This window comes from Coccinella septempunctata, chromosome 7, assembly GCF_907165205.1.
Source record: "Coccinella septempunctata chromosome 7, icCocSept1.1, whole genome shotgun sequence".
Classification (NCBI taxonomy): domain Eukaryota; kingdom Metazoa; phylum Arthropoda; class Insecta; order Coleoptera; family Coccinellidae; genus Coccinella; species Coccinella septempunctata.
Window position 1 is genome coordinate 11380727 of NC_058195.1, and position 18408 is coordinate 11399134.

Sequence of the window (18408 nt, forward strand, 5' to 3'; positions counted from 1 at the left end):
GTAAGATAAATGTTTGTTGTTTGTACTCTAGTTATAAAATGTCAAATCTGCTGATGGGTGGTTGTCATATTGTTTTGAAAAGTGATGTATTGATGTGTACTAGAGATAAAGTGTTTGCGTAGGACTCTCTGTGTTGCTAATCGCTGTGCCCCCAATCTGTTTGTATGTTGGTCCAAACTAATTATTTCGTGTACGACGAGACGACGCGACGTCCATAAAAAGAAACCTTGACTTCGATTCGAAGCCACCAGGGTAGGTTAGCTATTTCTACTTCGAAGAATAGCAGGCGCTCGAGACACGTCGTTACAAAAAATGGTTCCCGAGCAAGGACCTGAACGATGGCCCCCTAAACTATTTGGAAATCCGACGGTGCTATATTAGGAAAAAGGATTCAAGTGATTGCGTGCCGTGGAATGATGCCAAACAGCTGCCCCATCTATACGACAAGAACGGTGGTATGAGTGTTGCGTGTGTAGCAACCTTTATATGTACGTTGCAGTGGCTCTATTCATGAAAGATGGAAGCACTGTTGGAGCAATACTAATAAAAACATTCATTCGTGCATAAATACGCACAAAAACTAGCAATCGGTATCGCTTCTCGGCCCTATGGCTAAGATCAAAGTGTAGTATCTGTTCTTATCAGCTTAATATCTGATACGCCCCGCATGCGGGGCCAGTATATTAAACTGATTTTTGGAAATTGACGGCGGTTAGGGGCTTGCTCCACCGCCGTCGCGGGTTGGCCCGGTATTGCAGTACCTCCGGGATCGGCCCACTTTAGAAAATTAAATACATGATATATAAAAATTGAGGAATATGCTTTAATAGTTCATATTATTGGCATTCCTCATCGATGAAAGGAAGGGACGTTCATGGGTGGTACCAATTTGATTCGTAGAGCAACGAGTAGTTAGTGTTTTTGGCCTCCATATTTATGAAATTCATTTCATCATGGTGTTTTGTAGGCAAATCGGGCTACAAAGGTGGATCTACCAATTAAGTGGAAACCACCACGAAGAGTGTAATTTAATGTACATGGATTTTTTCAATCCTATCATCTTTGAAGTTTAATGTACTCATTCAGAGATCAGTGGGGAAGACACTTCACTCTTCGGGTCCATTATTGTATCAAAACATATATGATCCTCTCGCTTTTCTGTATAGTTTGCCCATCGAAGCAGTGGCATAATAGTGTGTGCGTTTGCTATGGACGCATTATGTTCCGGAAGAGATGAACCAATTTTAGGCGTATCATACATTCACAAAGGGTCGCTGCTGTTAACAAAAAGTTGAGACAATTTTTAGTAATCACTAAAAATGTGATAGTAAATGAAATAATAAAAAACTGCATCGGCCGGGAATCGAACCCGGGCCGCCCGCGTGGCAGGCGAGCATTCTACCACTGAACCACCGATGCTTCATACATAATTCTTCTTTACGTGCTCGGACGTAATAAATAGATATCCTGGCTGTACCTAATTCTTATAATGGACACAAACATCAACACCAAGCCTTTGTAATGAGGGTGGTAGTAATACGACGCTCCGAAAACATTGTAAATGTCGTGTTAGCATTTTATGCCCCTACTAGGTTTATTTAGGGCTTCATATCGATTGTGCTTGAGCGCCATCTGTTTGGAAATATAGTATACAAACCTATTAACAATGAAGGAAACTAAATACAACCATGATACTATCAAGAGTGCCCAGGCAATAGATGGATTATGTATCCTCGTTTATTTTGCTAGTACTCAGAAGATCGACACGATTCACCGTAAGTTCCCATGAAAACTAGCAACTGGTATCGCTTCTCGGCCCTATGGCTAAGATCAAAGTGGCGACGTTTCGGTAACATGTGGTAACATGTGACTCGGTCATTCATTGATTTTTGTTTTCAGTGCTACGAAGTGGATAAAATTTTCAGGGCGTAAAGTCCTGCAAACACTACTGACTACACCATGTGTAATGAACATTTTACTGCAAGTCGATTGAGAACTGTTTATCCACGTGAATTGTTGTATGCAGGAAGCATCACTTACATGAAGGGCTCATTTAGGGGAAATTATGACTTTTACATGTCCATTCAAAGATTCTCAATTGCCTTCAATATATTCAGAAATGCAAAAGTTTTATGGATTTCGATTCGGGAATCGGGTGACTATCAAATTGTTGTTTGGAAAGTCAAAGTTTTATGAAACCTTCTGTGAGTGTTCATTCGTCAATCAATTTGTATATTGTGTCATAAAGAGGCCATACCATGAAGAAATCATGAAAAAGCATGAAGAAGTTATACTGACGGCAGTGACGGCTCGTGCCCATAAGGTGTGGGTCGGCCAGACCCAGGATTTACAGGGGAATATCCTGAAATTAAATTAATATCTATTTTTTCAACCAATAACTGAAAATGAAAACGCGGAATCCCACCATAATCTCTGTTTTTCTAAAATTAAATATTGATATATTTTTTGTCGATTAAGTTTCTGAAGATAAGTTGGATAGGGTTGCGGCTAAGGGATGGAAAAAAATATTCAATTATATTTCCCAAAAATAAATGCAATCAGAAATGACATGTTTTTCAGCATCTTGATGTTAAGTTATTGGTTGAGAAACTACTCATTGATAGAAGAAGAAGGTAATTGAAAAGCAATTGGTGGGTTTCAGTGTCTTCATTTTGAGTGGTTGATTGATATTGAAGAAATATTAATTTTATTCCAGACTTATGCCCCATCCTGTAGATATAGTCTGATTTATTTTTATACAACAGTGTATAAAAGTTTCGTTTTCAATGCGATATAAAGGCTTGTTTTTGGAGAAAGAATGTACTATACTTCTTTGTTTTTGCCCAGCTTTTGAATAATAGTTTTATTCTTCTTCGGTGTCTCTCTGTAAATACCGATAACAAATTTATTACAACACAAAACGTCAATACGAATCAAAATTTTAAGTTCACTGAAACACATCTACAATTTTGATTTTAAGTGAAAATGTACTAATTTTTCCTTTCTTTATTTCACCATTCTTCCTTCTACTGTCACATGATCTTGTGACAGGATGCAAAGTTTGTTTCGATTTGCTACTACTCCAATTATTCAACAATAAAAGAAATTTAGAATCCACTCAGATTGTCAAAATTTACGAAATGAATCGAAGAAAACTGATAAACACGTGCACCCCTTTCTCTTATTCTACGACACTGACCTAATTCAATTCATAATATGGGAACAGCGATGCGGATGCGATTCTTATATCCCCACTCCGAGGCTCGGCCGGCCGGCCTACGCGTATTCAAGAAGCTTCGAAATCACCGTGCCCTTATAAATTCACTAGGAATTACGAATTTTTATGGTCAAAAAATCAATAAACTACTCTTATACGGTCGGAATACCCTTTTTCAAAAATTAACTATTCATTTAATAATAAAAAATCTAACTATAATTAGGGATATATTATATTTTCATTGACTAAAACTACTCTTAAAAGGTGCGAATACGCTCTTTTCTAAAATAGACATAATATTTAATGATTAACTATTCATTTGATAATATAATATCTTAGAATAGACAATGAGGAAATCTAGAAATATGACAACTAAACGACCAAACCATAGCAAGGTAGGCCCAACTCGTGCTGGCCGACCGTGTATGTATCTAGCAGCGACGTAATACGATGTTCAACTTGGTGATAACTGCGTGCGACGTAGGTGCTGTATAGTACAATAACTTGAAGGGTTTCGCTAGGCTACTGCCGGCTGGCCGACCTAGCGTGTAGCGTGTTTATCGTAAGGAAAGAGAACTTCGAAATAAACTAACTCAGGGCGACAGGGGCGTCACGTTGATCGAAATAAGTTGTCGTACGTATTACTAGGGAATTAAACGAGAATTTAATATCGAAATTAATCATTTGGAATAAGTTTTGAAGAATAAAATAATTATAATTATTTTCCATTTCTCGATTATTTTTGGGTCGGCCCGGCCGACCCTGCATACCCGGACGAGCCGTCATTGACTGACGGGCTTGAATACAAGGCTTGTAAGGCTCTGTAAGGATTTTTTCAATTGTGGTTCTGAAAATTTTGTAAATAATATGTAAGTAACGGAAATATGTATCATATGACGGTAAATTGAATATTGGTTCATATCAATTTCTGATATAAATTGTAAAAATTCAACTCAATTTATTAATTCGAAACTTTTTCACAGAAAAAACACCTTTCACGTAACTATAGCAGATAACCAAGTACTCTTGTATCTTAGTCAAAGCTCTATTCGTTGTCCATAATTTCAAATTTTTGTAAATTTTTTATAGATTTCAAATAAAAATTTATCACATCCAACAGCGTATTTCATTGATACCAATCGATTTCAAACAATGTTCAGGTGAAAACTAACATCCTGGTCACAAAACAAAACCATCCTTTCGTTTTGTCGCTCAGGATGTTTGTTTTCTGGTCTCAACAAGGTCAATATTGAAATTGAATACGAGGAATAGAATTCGAATTTCGCGCCCATCAATTATAAAAGAGAAAACTGTTATTAAGCAGTTTTTTTGTATCGATAATACGTTTTCAGCGCCATCTCATTGTCAAATGTGTTTTCACTGGCCAAAATGTAGTCGGTTTTTAGTACTAGCGATATGAGGGCGTTTCCTATCTTTCTACTCTATAATCTTTGGTTGGGCCGAGATGACCCCGCGGGGGCTCACCCGATTGAGCCCACTGGCCGAAATCTCGAGTGGAAATTGAAGGATGCAATCCGCCAACTGTATGCATCCCGCCTGGTCCGAAAACCTGACCAAGGTAAAACCTTCAGGTGCTTCTCGGGGAGTGCGGCAAGTAGCCACTTCATGAGAAGCGGGTTCGCAACTCGCTTCTGTGATTGGAGATTCATCCACAGAGCCAGGCTGGGCTGTGTACCCTTGAATGCTACCCGGAGGTTTGGCGACGGAGACAAGCGATGCCGTCGATGTGGCGAGCACAATGAGACGCTGCCACACGTGGTCAACCACTGCAAGATCCATTCCGCGGCGTGGCAGAGGCGACACAACGCCGTGCAGGACAGGCTGGTCAAGGCCATCCCGGCCAGGATGGGGGTGATCCACGTAAACAAGCGGGTTCCCGGTTCTGATTCCGCACTGAGACCTGATATCGTGGTGGTGGATGAGACCAGGAGCAGGCTCACGGTGGTCGACGTCGCGATCCCCTTTGAGGGAGGGCCTTTGGCGCTCGAGAGAGCCAGAGACGCGAAGCTCGCGAAATATGCCGCCCTTGCTGAGGAGATGAGAGCGAAGGGGTGGGAGACCACGGTTGACGCCTTGATCGTGGGTGCCCTGGGATCGTGGGACCAGGCGAACGAACCGGTGTTGAAGAGGTGCGCGGTTTCGCCGCGCTACGCAACCTTGATGCGCCGCCTGATGTGCAGTGATACCATCAGGTGGTCCCGAGACATCTACGTGGAGCACGTTTCCGGTGTCAGGCAGTACAGCCAGTCTGGCATGAGCGGCACCGACGATTCGACTCTATCTTCACCCGTATCGTGACTTTTTATATGTATGTATTTCTTTTGTCAATATATAATAAGCTGAGAAGCGATTGTATGTGTGTACATTTGTCATATCTTAGACGTCCCCTATTGGGATATTGTAAATATTTTAATTATTTTACTGTCTCGATGTATGACATGCTTTTTGTAAAACTATTTTCTGAATAAAGTTTTCAATCTGTTCTTATCAGCTTAATATCTGATACGCCCCGCATGCGGGGCCAGTATATTAAACTGATTTTTGGAAATTGACGGCGGTTAGGGGCTTGCTCCACCGCCGTCGCGGGTTGGCCCGGTATTGCAGTACCTCCGGGATCGACCCACTTTAGTCAATAAAATAATTTTTACGGTTCAATCGAGTGATGCCTATCATTTGAGGGCTAAACCTGGGTCAGCATCAGCAACATTTTTCGAAATTTTAACGATGAGGATCAAGCATCTGAATGAACTTCGAGCGAGAGTATAATACGTCAATACGATTAATATGCCGTTCATGTGCAAAGTAGCACGAAGACTTATATTTCCAGTGTTACGATATTTGCCAAAGTTTACTAGCCACACTAGATGGTGTAGTCTCTTTTGTTTTCGCCCTGTTGTGAGACTTGTAGATGGAATAATGTGATTGATGATTTTGAAGAATGGATAAGCTTTTGTGATCGCATTTATCAAGAAGGCGGTTACTGTGTTTTTTGTCCCAAAAAGATGTAAACATGTATGTGTAGGAACTATCATTGGTGTTTTATAACATAAAAAACACAATTTTATTGTAAATACTGGACATAATAATGTTTAATAAAGTCTTTCTTTCTCCTTCCATTGCACTTTGGGCTGACCTTTGCGATTATACCTAATTGATAGTTGGGGCTGCGTACGGGCTGTCCCGATATTAGATAAGGAAATATAAAATATTCGGAATTGTGGGAAGAAACTAGTCAGCTAAAGATGTATCGATAAAAATTTATCGTTTGTACTATGGTTACAAAATGTTAAATCTGATGACGAATTGGGTGGTTGGCAATATTGTTTTGACATCGAAAAGTGACGCTATTGATGTGGCGAAAGAAAACTTGTTGTATATATGCGATGTTTCATAGCTGTCCTAATAGAGGGTGCCACTAAGTATACGTACCTCAATGGAATTGTTCCCAGAAGCGTATATGCGGTCTCAAAGCTGCACAACGCATACTTACCTGGCGTAGGGGTTACCGTGATCAATAAGGCGGTTCCCCCGGAGTGAGGCCCTTTCATTGCACTTCGATCGGGCTGACCTCTGCGATTATCCCTAATGCGGATAACTCGGGCGCGTAATTTTTGGTAGTCGGGACTGCGTACGCGCTGTCCCGGAATCAGATAAGGAAATATAAAGATGTATAGAATAAAATTTGTTGTTTGTACTATGGTTACGAAATGTCAAATCTACTGACGAATTGGGTGGTTGTCAATATTGTTTTGACATCGAAAAGTGATGCTATTGGTGTGGCGAATGAAAACTTGTTCTATATGTTCATAGCTGTGCTAATAAAGGGTGTCACTCAATATACATACCTCAATGGAATTGTACCGAAAGGTGTATACGGCGGAATTCCAAGACAGTCACGAAATCATATATAAAAATAAACTGCATCGGCCGGGAATCGAACCCGGGCCGCCCGCGTGGCAGGCGAGCATTCTACCACTGAACCACCGATGCTTGATGATCATTAAGATCACGCTATTCGATCTCGACAAAACAATCATAGACTAATCTATGACGAGTGCATAGCGTTATCAAACCCCGTCTTTTAGGTCAGGCGCAAATAGAAACGCAGGTTAGTGGGGTGACGCAGCGTGAGTTTTTGTAAAACATGGTTACAAAATGTTAAATCTGATTACGAATTGGGTGGTTGTCAATATTGTTTTGACATCGAAAGGTGATGCTATTGATGTGGCGAAAGAAAACTTGTTGTATATATCCGATGTTTCATAGCTGTCCTAATAGAGGGTGCCACTCAATATACGTACCTCAATGGAATTGTTCCCAGAGGCGTATATACGATCCCAAAGCTGCTCAAAGCATACTTACCTGGCGTAGGGGTTACCGTGATCAATAAGGCGGTTCCCCCGGAGTGAGGCCCTTTCATTGCACTTCGATCGGGCTGACCTCTGCGATTATCCCTAATGCGGATAACTCGGGCGCGTAATTTTTGGTAGTCGGGACTGCGTACGCGCTGTCCCGGAATTAAGTAAGCAATATCAATTACTAGTTGGGTCATAAGTGGAGAAGGAAATGTCTAAAACACATCTCAGTTCAGAGTGTTGTGAACTACAACCAATAGGTTAATTTCCCATTATTCGCTAAACATATTGATAGCACTGATAGCAGTCTTTTATAGCCAATAATAAGTTCTGTATGCATTGAGATTGGGGATTACATTCACTCATGAACAGGATATAGGTATTACCAACAAATTTAAGAATTTTTGGAATCATCAGAAAACCACTAAAACGAAAGACTTTAAAAGAAACACGGTACTACATGGGTCGGAAACTTGTGCCCCGATAAATAAGGACATAGGGAACATATGACATGAAGTTTTTGAGAGCATTGAAGGGTTGCACACGTTCTAATCATGTAAGAATGGGGCATTTCAGGCAGGAACTGAAGGTACAGCCAATAAAATAACAGATTCAGCGAAAAACTAAGAGCCAATGGAAATAACATGTTATGCGGATGCCCAAATAAGAAGTACCGAGGGAAATACTAAATTACAACCCCACAGGATGTAGAAGTGTGGGCAAACCGAGGATGAGGTGTTGAAGCCGGAACAGGCAAATTGCCTAATCCTGAAACGATAGAATGATGATGATGAAATTATTGATCTTATCTCATGCTCGTGTCATTTGCGTGAATTTTCAGTTTGTGAAAACGGCTTGAACGTGTCAACAGGTTTTTCATTCAGGTTGAGTTCTTAAGTCTTCTTTATTTATAGCCTATCGTATATCTTCGATCGGATCGGATCACTATCATCAGATGAGTAGTCACTGGCGAAAGGAACAAAAATTCAATTTAATCCCTCAGTACCTTTTTATGTATCCGAAACATTTGTTTGAAAACATCTTATTTGAGTATCCGTAATGAAATTGCGAATGTGCCATTTTAATATTAGGTACAACAAAGAAAAGAGCGCCTGCGTGCCGAGAAATGATGCTCAACAGCTGCCCCATCTATACGTCAAAATCTGTGGTATCAGTATTGAGTGTGAAGAAACCCTTTTGAGTACATTGCAGTGAATCTATTCATCAGAAGATGGAAGCACTGTTAAAGCAACACTCATAAAAAATATACATCTGTGCATAAATACGCACGAAATCTAGCAATCGGTATCGCTTCTCGGCCCTATGGCTAAGATCAAAGTGTAGTATCTGTTCTTATCAGCTTAATATCTGATACGCCCCGCATGCGGGGCCAGTATATTAAACTGATTTTTGGAAATTGACGGCGGTTAGGGGCTTGCTCCACCGCCGTCGCGGGTTGGCCCGGTATTGCAGTACCTCCGGGATCGGCCCACTTAAGATAATTAAAAATAAATTTATTTCATGACATGAAAATTACACTTGTAAAGGTGCCTCGAAAGAAGGTTAAAAAGTTCATTAGTACAATGGTATCGTGGTCCAGCTGGAACCTGATCGGAAAGCACCAAAAAAAAGTTCGAAAAAATTGAGATTTTTTATGTTAATCAAACGCGAATGTGAGCAAATCTACGACAGATAGAACTGATGAATTGTAGAGTATTTTGTTCATTTCATATAGGCCTGAGAGGGTGGATTATTTGACGCACTTGAATTATGAATAAAAAAAGATCTGCATCGGCCGGGAATCGAACCCGGGCCGCCCGCGTGGCAGGCGAGCATTCTACCACTGAACCACCGATGCTTATGTCTTCATTGATGTAAATGCTAATACACACAGACGTTCTTATTGAAAACTAACACCGCTTTCCATTTCGAGCTAAACAAATTTGGATTGCCGTTTTTTTTTTGTAATTGAAGAATTTCTTGACGGTTGTTTGGAACATGCTGTGTAGATATCGATTGAAATTTATTTTGGGAGGATTTTGCATCTCTTCACAAACCTTTTAGGGCTTTCACTCCCAATCTCTGAAACAAAATCAATTAAAAATGAAATCAACGATTTGCTCCTGCGTGAATTCACGCAGGAGCAAATCGTTGATTTCATTTTTAATTGATTTTGTTTCAGAGATTGGGAGTGAAAGCCCTAAAAGGTTTGTGAAGAGATGCTGTGTAGAGTCTAATTTCAAGTGGGCTACAAGCATCATTGTTGTCCGCTTCTAGGAGCGAGCTAGAATCGAAAAATCAAGCAATTTAGTTTTAGAATTGTATTATAAAATCCTCAGCACCAACGGTAGGATTTGTTTGAAAAACTTTGTTCTTCATTGAAGTGACATGTCAATTGATGTAATTCCATTCTAGCATCACGATCGTACAGCACTGCTGGTGTAGTGGTATCATGCAAGATTCCCATTCTTGCGACCCGGGTTCGATTCCCGGGCAGTGCATTTTTTTTTCTCATTCGAATAGTACGAAAATTACGTAGGAAGTGAGTTTTTTCTACTCTCTTTATTTTCTGCAGTTCTCTACTGCGCATAGCTAATACTAAGAAAATAGCTGAGATACCTCGGTTTAAAAAATAAAGTCCATTCAAGATAATGGTAGAGAAGACGAGAAAATAAATACTTAGGAAGTTCTTCATGTTGTGATGATAGAAAAAGAGAACAAAAGAGAAAATTTCCTTTCCCGTAAAAATGAATTCCGGTACCGGGAATCGAACCCGAGCCTCCTGGGTGAGAGCCAGGTATCCTAGCCACTAGACCATACCGGAGTATGCAAAGTTAACAGAAAACTAAGAACTCATTCCTAAATCCAAAAGAAATGTGTTAATTCACTCGTATACGATAAAATATCGTTCGATATTCGAATTGAGTTTTTTTCATCCATTCATATTCTGGGGAAACCTTTGTTGATTCAGAGTGCCGCAATAATTAATATAACTCCCAATAAGCTACACAGATGGCGCTCTTGCACTCGAATTGACAACATATCGAATTCCACAAATAAACCCTGCGAAATCGAAAATTACATAAGCTTTGGCAATGACTTGAGTGCATGAATATAAACCAACGATTTGAAACTACCCTAAAATGTCTTCGCAAATACAAATTTCAATACTTTTACTTGCCCACCTAATAACCTAATTGTGAAGTGTCAAACAGCACACCAACAGTTCTCGATCTCTCTATTTCTTATCATCGAGGAAATTGAAGATATAGTTTTCTTTAGCAATGGATTGTTTGTGGGTGGGTTCGGACGTTGATTTAACTACCCTACATCAGTACAGAATGTCTGAGAGGTTAGAATATAGGCTGTCGTGTTTACACAAGACCAGGAATTCCAAACATTGTCAGGTGGATTTCGAAGAAGTGAAAACCAATCCGAACGATGCTGTCACACAGCTCAGCAGGCGAAGGAGATCTGGAACATGGCCGTGAGTACCAATAAGATACGTGGTTTAGGCCTATTGCTGTCTTTATCTTCCTTCGTGGTAGGATGCAATAAAATGGTTAGTTCACATTTATTTTTGTTTGAGCAACCCGTTTCTGAAGTTGAAGTGGTTTACAGTCTGATATTTATCTGTACATCCGGTATGGTCTAGTGGCTAGGATACCTGGCTTTCACCCAGGAGGCTCGGGTTCGATTCCCGGTACCGGAAAAATTTTTTCGTTCCACGTTTTCCTGTTATCATCTTTCCTTGTATTGCTTCCACTGTTCTTTTGGTTTCAAACTGGTTATCTCCTTGATTATTCAGTAAATGGGTTCTCCATTTCAACGCAAATAGGTTCGGTTATGCTCTCATCCTCCAGTTCCAGTTGTGTGAACTCTAATGGTTTGAATTTGATGAGGTTCTGGTGCGTTGTAATTTTCTCATTTCTGTTGATAATCGTGTGTTTGTGAATGTTGGCTAATTCCGATATGGAATCCAGTAACAATGCTCATAAGTTTGGACGCTGTCAAAGCTTGATTGATTCAGAACAGATAATGTGAGTATTGTTAAGCAGATTGTCAGAATATCAGGGGAATTCAATGTTTGGAACTTTTGTCGTGGTCATTCTGGAACTAACCTAAACTGGTTGCTGTTGACAGCATTAAACCTTCGAGTAGGTATTTAAATGGGGGTTAATACTCAATGATTAATTTCTTGTTTAGAACAGTGATGAAATTTGAAACTTACTCAAATTTCAATTCACGAACAGTAAACAAGAACAGTTTTGTATAATATCCGTTTGAAATATGAAATCTAGACAGATCATTTGACAATAGTTAGAATAGTTGTTTCTTTGCCCCCACATAACTGCCGTACTTACCTGATCTCAGATTTTCATGGGGATTTCACTATGGCACAGAGAATTTATTCGAGATTTTCGTGTCTCGTAGGTTTGACAAAAGACATCGAATTTTCGGAGCTGTACCACAATAACTAGTTTTTTCTATTCAAAGTTTCACTAGCAAGAAATAAATTTATTGAGGGTGACTAGTACATGTATCTTAACAGTTGATTCTTGAGGTCGAAAGATACACTTTCTTCCTTAACTATTTTTTCCGATTCGCCTTGGATAAAATATATGGCTATTTTAAGTTTTCATGATGAGCTTCCCTTCATAATAACAATTTCACATCTATGGATCTTTCAAACAGAGTTGCCAGAGTACCCAGTTTTTAGATGTCCCAGATATTTTTTATTTTGGAATATAAGATTACTCGAAAACAGTGCATTATACAAGATAATATGAAGAAAACTTTTATTGGCCAAATATTATTTTTTTAGCATTCAACTTGATTTTTGTTCTTTGGATCTGGTATTTTTACGGAATGTATTGGCCATAATGAAGAAACTGGAAGGTGTGGGTGGAATATTGTGTTCGGAGAAGCTTCATCACATCGATGGAAAACTATATTCCGAAAATTATTCCATTCGATGATATCGTTATAAGATTTAACTCAAAATTATACTTTTTTGATGGATTTTCAACAGCCAGTATCTTTTCAACCGATCGGAATTGGGAAAAATTACAATGGGAAAAAGTGTTCCTTTTGATGTCAGAAACAGAATATATGTACAAGTCAAAGGCACCCTGTATGCATACGAATGAAAGTTACCTTCATCCTTCGCAAAATTTCAAATTTTGGCAAGAAATTTGATCGAGCAGTACCACGTGATAGCCGATTCTGAATGAGTTTATAAAAGGAGGGTAGTAATGTTGCTGATTCAAGCTAGTTCAACCATAATATACCCTATATGTGAAAAATTTATTTTGTGTTGCAGAAGGACCAGATCATTGAACGCACCATCTCCAATTCAACAATTTGGACCATGTGGTCGAATAATGAAGAATTCAGCCATGGTCATGTAAGTATACTTGTCTTATCTATACCAAAAAAGTATTTGTCACTCACTAAACCTTACTTGTTGTTATCTGTGAGTACAAGCCAGTTTTTGCCCATAATGATGAGGTTTTCCTCTTGTCACCTCATGCAATTAAATGTTAATCAGGACTATTTAAGTCGGATTGTCAATAGGAAAGATAAACCGAAATGATCATATATTATTTTTATCTACCTCCCACAGAGTGATTAAAACTGAAACCGATCAAAACCGACGGACTGTTCAGAAAGGTGAAGGCGTCTGCTGGGAGGATCGATTGAATTTAATTTCCTTGATTTCATGTCAGTTCGATTATCCGAATGCGAAATAATCTACGCTTATGACCTATGAAAACTTGTTCGTTTTATTACCAGCGATTAAATTTTTTTCTGCGGAATTTTATGAAGCGTGAACTGGCAGGACGAAAGCTAGCATGGATTAATTCATCCGTTCAGTTAATTCATGTTGATTTTTGTTCTCTATTTCGAGATTAACCGCCGTCGATTTTTCCATCGATGATTCAAGGTTTCGTCAGAGATTTCTGAATGGTGGTCTCCAACCGTTGGGACGCCCATATCATACCTATGTTCATATAGTAGGCGGTAAGTCGCCACACTACCTAGTGATATTCGTTGGCCAAATCTCGAAAATAATAATGCCTACAGAATCTTTTTAAGAAGCCCAGAAATCGGTCGAGTACCCATCAGTCAGAATGTTTGAGGCTATAATGTCCCATATATGGAGACTAACCTCCATAGTCCCATAGCAACGACATAGTTACGAGAGGGTGGGGGTGAAGCAAGTCGTTTGCATAAATTTCCACGAGTGGGGTAAGCCATTGCAGCACAACCTTTTAGAACATTTTCTTTCATCTTGATTTGGCGAATCTGTCCAGGCTTACTCTCCCTGAGACAAGCTGACAAATTTCCACGAGTCGACAGAGAGGAGTTCTTCTCACTATACGAATAGTGGTTGCTTTGTTTTCTAGTTTTGAGTTGTCCATGAAGACTACTAGCTTAGTCTGAACAATTCTCAACTCTGTAAGGTGAACAGAATATATTCAACAATACTCCTGCACTAGAAACAGTCCCATTCTCTCTTAATGTTTATATTGTTTATAGAATAGGTGGCCAGTCACTGCACTAGTAGTCAGACTCTGGCTTAACAGAATCTTAAGTAAGGGGCCCTTAAGTTTTTATGTCTAGTGATATTTCAGTTTTTTATTTTGGTGCAACTTCATCCTGGTCCAACAAAGCCATTTCATTGGTTAACCGGCTGTCGATGATCGTTGTCATTCCATCAACCTAACTCAATTGTCCTGTCAGTCAGTTTCAAGTAAATTATTGTATTATTATCAAAGGGTAACAACTTTTTGTTGTTGAATTAGCATTATTTTTGATAATGATAAGGATTGTCGAATAAAGGGTACCTAAGTTTATATAAGTACAACACTTTCTTTGTAAGGTCTTGTGTGAATTTGTTTTATTAATGTTGAAGAGGAACGTGAAAAAAATGTACTTATTGTCCTTGTTAGTACGAATACCATGAATGATTGCCTAGCAAGTGGTGGTAATCTACAAAGGGCACTCAACTTCTTAACAGAATAAAAGAGTTGTTGCTAAGTATAGTATGATTTGTGACACAAAATTGAAAATTGAAAGACTTATAGCATAACAATAAAGGCAAAAGAAAAGGCTTGATATTCAATAATGAAATTCAATTTTCAAAATCCATCAAAAATGGGAAGTTCTGCAGCCAGTTCAACAAATTATTCTAGGTTAGAATCCCGCCCTCAAATATTTAAGTGGTTATCACAGGAGCGCATAAATTTAAGGTTAGCTTTAGCCATTTTAATGTCACTTAACAGTTGGTGCAACGTAATTCCAGTTAAGTTCATTTTAAGGGACACTTAACACTAAGTAATTTTGGTGCAAACGGGTCTAAGCGAAATAGGAAATTTGAGTAAGATAACTATGCATGCGCCCCGAAAATCATTAATTACATTCGATAGCGCATCTATCAAGGAATAGGTACTATCCAGAAAACAGATTGAAAAAATTTCTCTATTTGGAAACTAGCCTCCGAAACGAGTGGCAAAGGTTGTAATTGTCTTGAATTTTCGCAAATCACGAAAGTGCCTTTCACTGAGCATAAAGCATATTTTTCTGAACCGCCATAACTTGCTCTACCCGCAGGTTTCATATTATCCATTCATTACGCCTCACCCTTCAAAGATGTGTTTTCCGGAGTATCATCTGATTCTCCAGTGTGCAGACAAGAACAGTATACAGTTCAGACTGCACTATGGAACAGTTCTTCCCTAGGATGAGGCTCTACAATCCAGTCCCCGCGGACAACACAGAGCCATCGGTGAATCAAGAGTGACCTTCAGGCATAAGCAGCCTGTTTGGTGGAGACCATAGATCTCTATCAGAAACAAAAACCCTTTAGTGTTCGTCAAAGCAGAAGCTGGTGACCGCGCTGTCCCCTCTATGGATAATGGGTAATTTACGACCACAGAGACTGAAGAAATTCCGTAGCTCACTTGAAGACGTAGACCACTAGATCGGCGAAATCGAACGATGCAACACATTGTCGACCCTGGCACAAACGATAAGCACAATCTCTGCGATAGATCCGCCTTAGGTCTTATCGCAAATGTCCTATCTGAAAGCGCCTCGCGAGTCATCATCTCCTATCGACTGCGTGCATTGGAAGCACGCGTAAACAAAAGCTGAGCGATCTTTACCATTATTTACTCCAGCAATTTCGTCGATATCGCACCGAAGGTTGAACCCGAACGTTCGAACAGTCCTCCGTCGACTCTCGTACGGTACGATTTCGATCGCGACGCTCTTTTGTTCGACCGACGGGGCGCGAAATGAGGAAGACACCTGTAGCGGTCTCGACCGACAGCCGGGGAAACCTCAGATGAGCCTACTATGAGCCTGAGGTGCGTGCCGCGTCGAGATCCGGCGTTTTTCGAAAATAATCCGAGGGTCTCGGATCCGGTCGGTATGGTGGCCAGGGGAGACGTGTTCCGCGCCCAGCTCGAACAGATGAGGCTGGAGAAGATGAAATTGCGCTCGGATATAGGCGACGGTGGTGATAGTGATCTTCGCAATAACAACATCGTAACGGGTGGTTTACCGAACGAGGACAGCGGGGTGCAGAGGGATGTTACGTCTCGCAACAGGCAATACAGGTCAATATAGATTCAATTTATTATTTAAGGGGTGATTGGTAATAATTGGCGTGTCATCAGATAGCGTGGTTAGAGATCGATCAGTTTTTAGAATTCGAAAAGCGAAAACATTGCTCAGAACAAAGTCTTGAAGTGCAGGGATGATTATCTAGAGTTGGGTGCACTTCGACGTTAATTCAGAGTAATCAATGGATATTCAGGTTATATTTCTTGTTATAATTTGGGCTGGACAAATTGTTTTAAACACATAGTTCAAGTTTTTGAGGTTGATACGAAAAGCTATGTGTCAAAACTCAAAGTAATAACAATCTTAAGTAATTATCATGCAAACATCATTTGGTGAATAATTTCTGAGATCAGATTTTCAATTCTTTTTAGTGATGATACATTTACCACGATACTAAATTCACATAGATGTACCTAAGTATCAGTACCTCATAAATAGTGAATGAGTTTAAATTCAATTGAAGTGTTTTTTTTTTTGAGTGAGGGATCTATTATCGGTTCAAAACTCGAAATCTACAGACAAAATGATAACGCTTTCGTTCATATTAACGAGCGCGCAAAAGGGAATAAATATTTTGGTAAATGTTGACTGAAAAACTCCATTTCCAATGCGTATTAATAAAGCCATTGTCTGAGAATCGGAATTTGAAAGTTGTTCAGGAAGGTTCTCGATGTAATTTTGTATATCATTAGAATAATGTCTATTGGTGCTATTCGGAATCTTCCTGTATTTTTGTCGTATTCGGCATTTCTAATGAACATTTGAATACGATGAATATTCTTAACAATAATTATGCAGATTGAAGAATATTAACTGGAGCTGTTTTGGTAAACTCATATAAACTTTTGAATTGGAAACAGAAGTAGGTGTTAGTTACATTATCACATTTTTGATACATGTTGGTTAGAATTTCCCAGAAAAATGTTGGTTAGTAGTCACTATATGATACGGAGTACAAAATTCAGTATCCTTTGTATAATCTCAATAATATTGATTAGAAATAGCATAGAATTGTTCATGATAACCATGGTGATACAAAAAGTTAAATTTTGTTGATCAATCATCTTAAAAAATCAATCAATTTCTGGCCTGAGAAAACTCCTTCTTTGCGATACTTTCCAATTATATGGCCGTTAGTATGAGAGAAGATAAAATTCATGAGGCCAATTAGACGAAATTAACGCAGGAAATTTGCAACTTGGACCGAAAAAACACACTTGAGTAGAAAATACAAGTATACTATTTCATCCAAGGTATCGCACTTATCGGTCTAATACCTGTGAAAGTGGACTGAAGCATCTGAAATTAAACATCGTATTCGTTAATTTCTAATCAGTTCAAATACATTGTCTTGATAAATTACTTTGAGATCGTAGTGGGATTTGGATTTTAGGTACTGCTATGTACTGTTTATATAGACATAGATAAAAACCGATCTTGTGCAGGAGTGGTAGATCTTGGGCGTGCACTTCTCGGTCTCGTTTCCATTTTATGGATATTGGGGAAGGGCCGAGAAACTACGGCTTCACTAGATTGAAGGAAATTCGCAACATCTCTCTAATTACATCCTGCCCTAGCGGCCAGCAAAACACACAAAACTTTTCTGTACCAGTATTTGTTGTGCTGCTCCTTACTAAAGGAGCATGTTCAAAATTGACGTCCACTTATATGTTATAATCATTCATAAAGGATCCTGTATATGGTTCCACTTTTTTACCACAACAAAAATAATGAGCAGTATATGTTGTGCTGCTCCTTAATTAAGGGGCATGTTCAAAATTGGCGTCCACTTCTATGTTACAATCATTCATAAATACCCTGTATATGGTTGCACCATTTACCACAACAAAAATAATGATTAGTATATGTTGTGCTGCTCCTTATTTAAGGGGCATGTTCAAAATTGACGTCCACTATTATGTTACAATCATTCAGAAAGACCCTGTATATGGTTGCACCATTTACCACAACAAAAATAATGATGAGTATATGTTGTTCTGCTCCTTATTTGAGGGACATGTTCAAAATTGACGTCTTCTATGTTACAATCATCCATAAAGACGCTGTATATGGTTGCACTATTAACCACAACAAGAATAATCATGAGTATATGTTGTGCTGCTCCTTAATGAAGGGGCATGTTCATAATTGATGTCCACTACTATGTTACAATCATTCAGA

The 18408-nt window shown here is 39.1% G+C and overlaps 2 protein-coding genes and 11 non-coding genes across 17 annotated transcripts in view; 9 read left to right on the forward strand and 4 right to left on the reverse strand.

Annotated features, from left to right (window-relative positions):
- LOC123316297 (NAD kinase-like) overlaps positions 1-18408 on the forward strand; it is a 62064-nt gene that overhangs the window by 32091 nt on the left and 11565 nt on the right. For 2 of the 5 annotated variants that reach the window (XM_044902303.1, XM_044902302.1), the window contains exons 1-2: positions 10640-11080; positions 12917-13000. In XM_044902303.1, the coding sequence (XP_044758238.1) occupies positions 10878-11080; positions 12917-13000 (287 nt within the window). In that variant the 5' untranslated portion in view covers positions 10640-10877. Of the gene's footprint in view, positions 1-10639; positions 11081-11461; positions 11634-12916; positions 13001-15727; positions 16221-18408 lie in introns of those variants that run through there. The other 3 variants (XM_044902306.1, XM_044902305.1, XM_044902304.1) reach the window with 3 other exon arrangements.
- Positions 375-5866, forward strand: LOC123316299. Its single transcript, XM_044902307.1, has 2 exons — positions 375-627; positions 5055-5866. Exons 1-2 carry the CDS (start codon positions 609-611, stop codon positions 5534-5536), a joined length of 501 nt encoding a protein of 166 aa, XP_044758242.1. The 5' UTR covers positions 375-608; the 3' UTR covers positions 5537-5866.
- On the forward strand, positions 593-783 carry LOC123318097. Its single transcript, XR_006538256.1, has one exon. It is a non-coding gene; the product is annotated as a U2 spliceosomal RNA (small nuclear RNA).
- On the reverse strand, positions 1349-1419 carry Trnag-gcc. Its single transcript has one exon. It is a non-coding gene; the product is annotated as a tRNA-Gly (tRNA).
- On the forward strand, positions 5677-5867 carry LOC123318100. The gene has a single exon (XR_006538258.1). It is a non-coding gene; the product is annotated as a U2 spliceosomal RNA (small nuclear RNA).
- LOC123318106 lies at positions 6721-6882 on the forward strand. The gene has a single exon (XR_006538263.1). It is a non-coding gene; the product is annotated as a U1 spliceosomal RNA (small nuclear RNA).
- On the reverse strand, positions 7158-7228 carry Trnag-gcc. The gene has a single exon. It is a non-coding gene; the product is annotated as a tRNA-Gly (tRNA).
- LOC123318107 lies at positions 7593-7754 on the forward strand. The gene has a single exon (XR_006538264.1). It is a non-coding gene; the product is annotated as a U1 spliceosomal RNA (small nuclear RNA).
- LOC123318098 lies at positions 8901-9091 on the forward strand. Its single transcript, XR_006538257.1, has one exon. It is a non-coding gene; the product is annotated as a U2 spliceosomal RNA (small nuclear RNA).
- On the reverse strand, positions 9381-9451 carry Trnag-gcc. The gene has a single exon. It is a non-coding gene; the product is annotated as a tRNA-Gly (tRNA).
- Positions 10024-10094, forward strand: Trnag-ccc. The gene has a single exon. It is a non-coding gene; the product is annotated as a tRNA-Gly (tRNA).
- Trnae-cuc lies at positions 10346-10417 on the reverse strand. Its single transcript has one exon. It is a non-coding gene; the product is annotated as a tRNA-Glu (tRNA).
- On the forward strand, positions 11234-11305 carry Trnae-uuc. The gene has a single exon. It is a non-coding gene; the product is annotated as a tRNA-Glu (tRNA).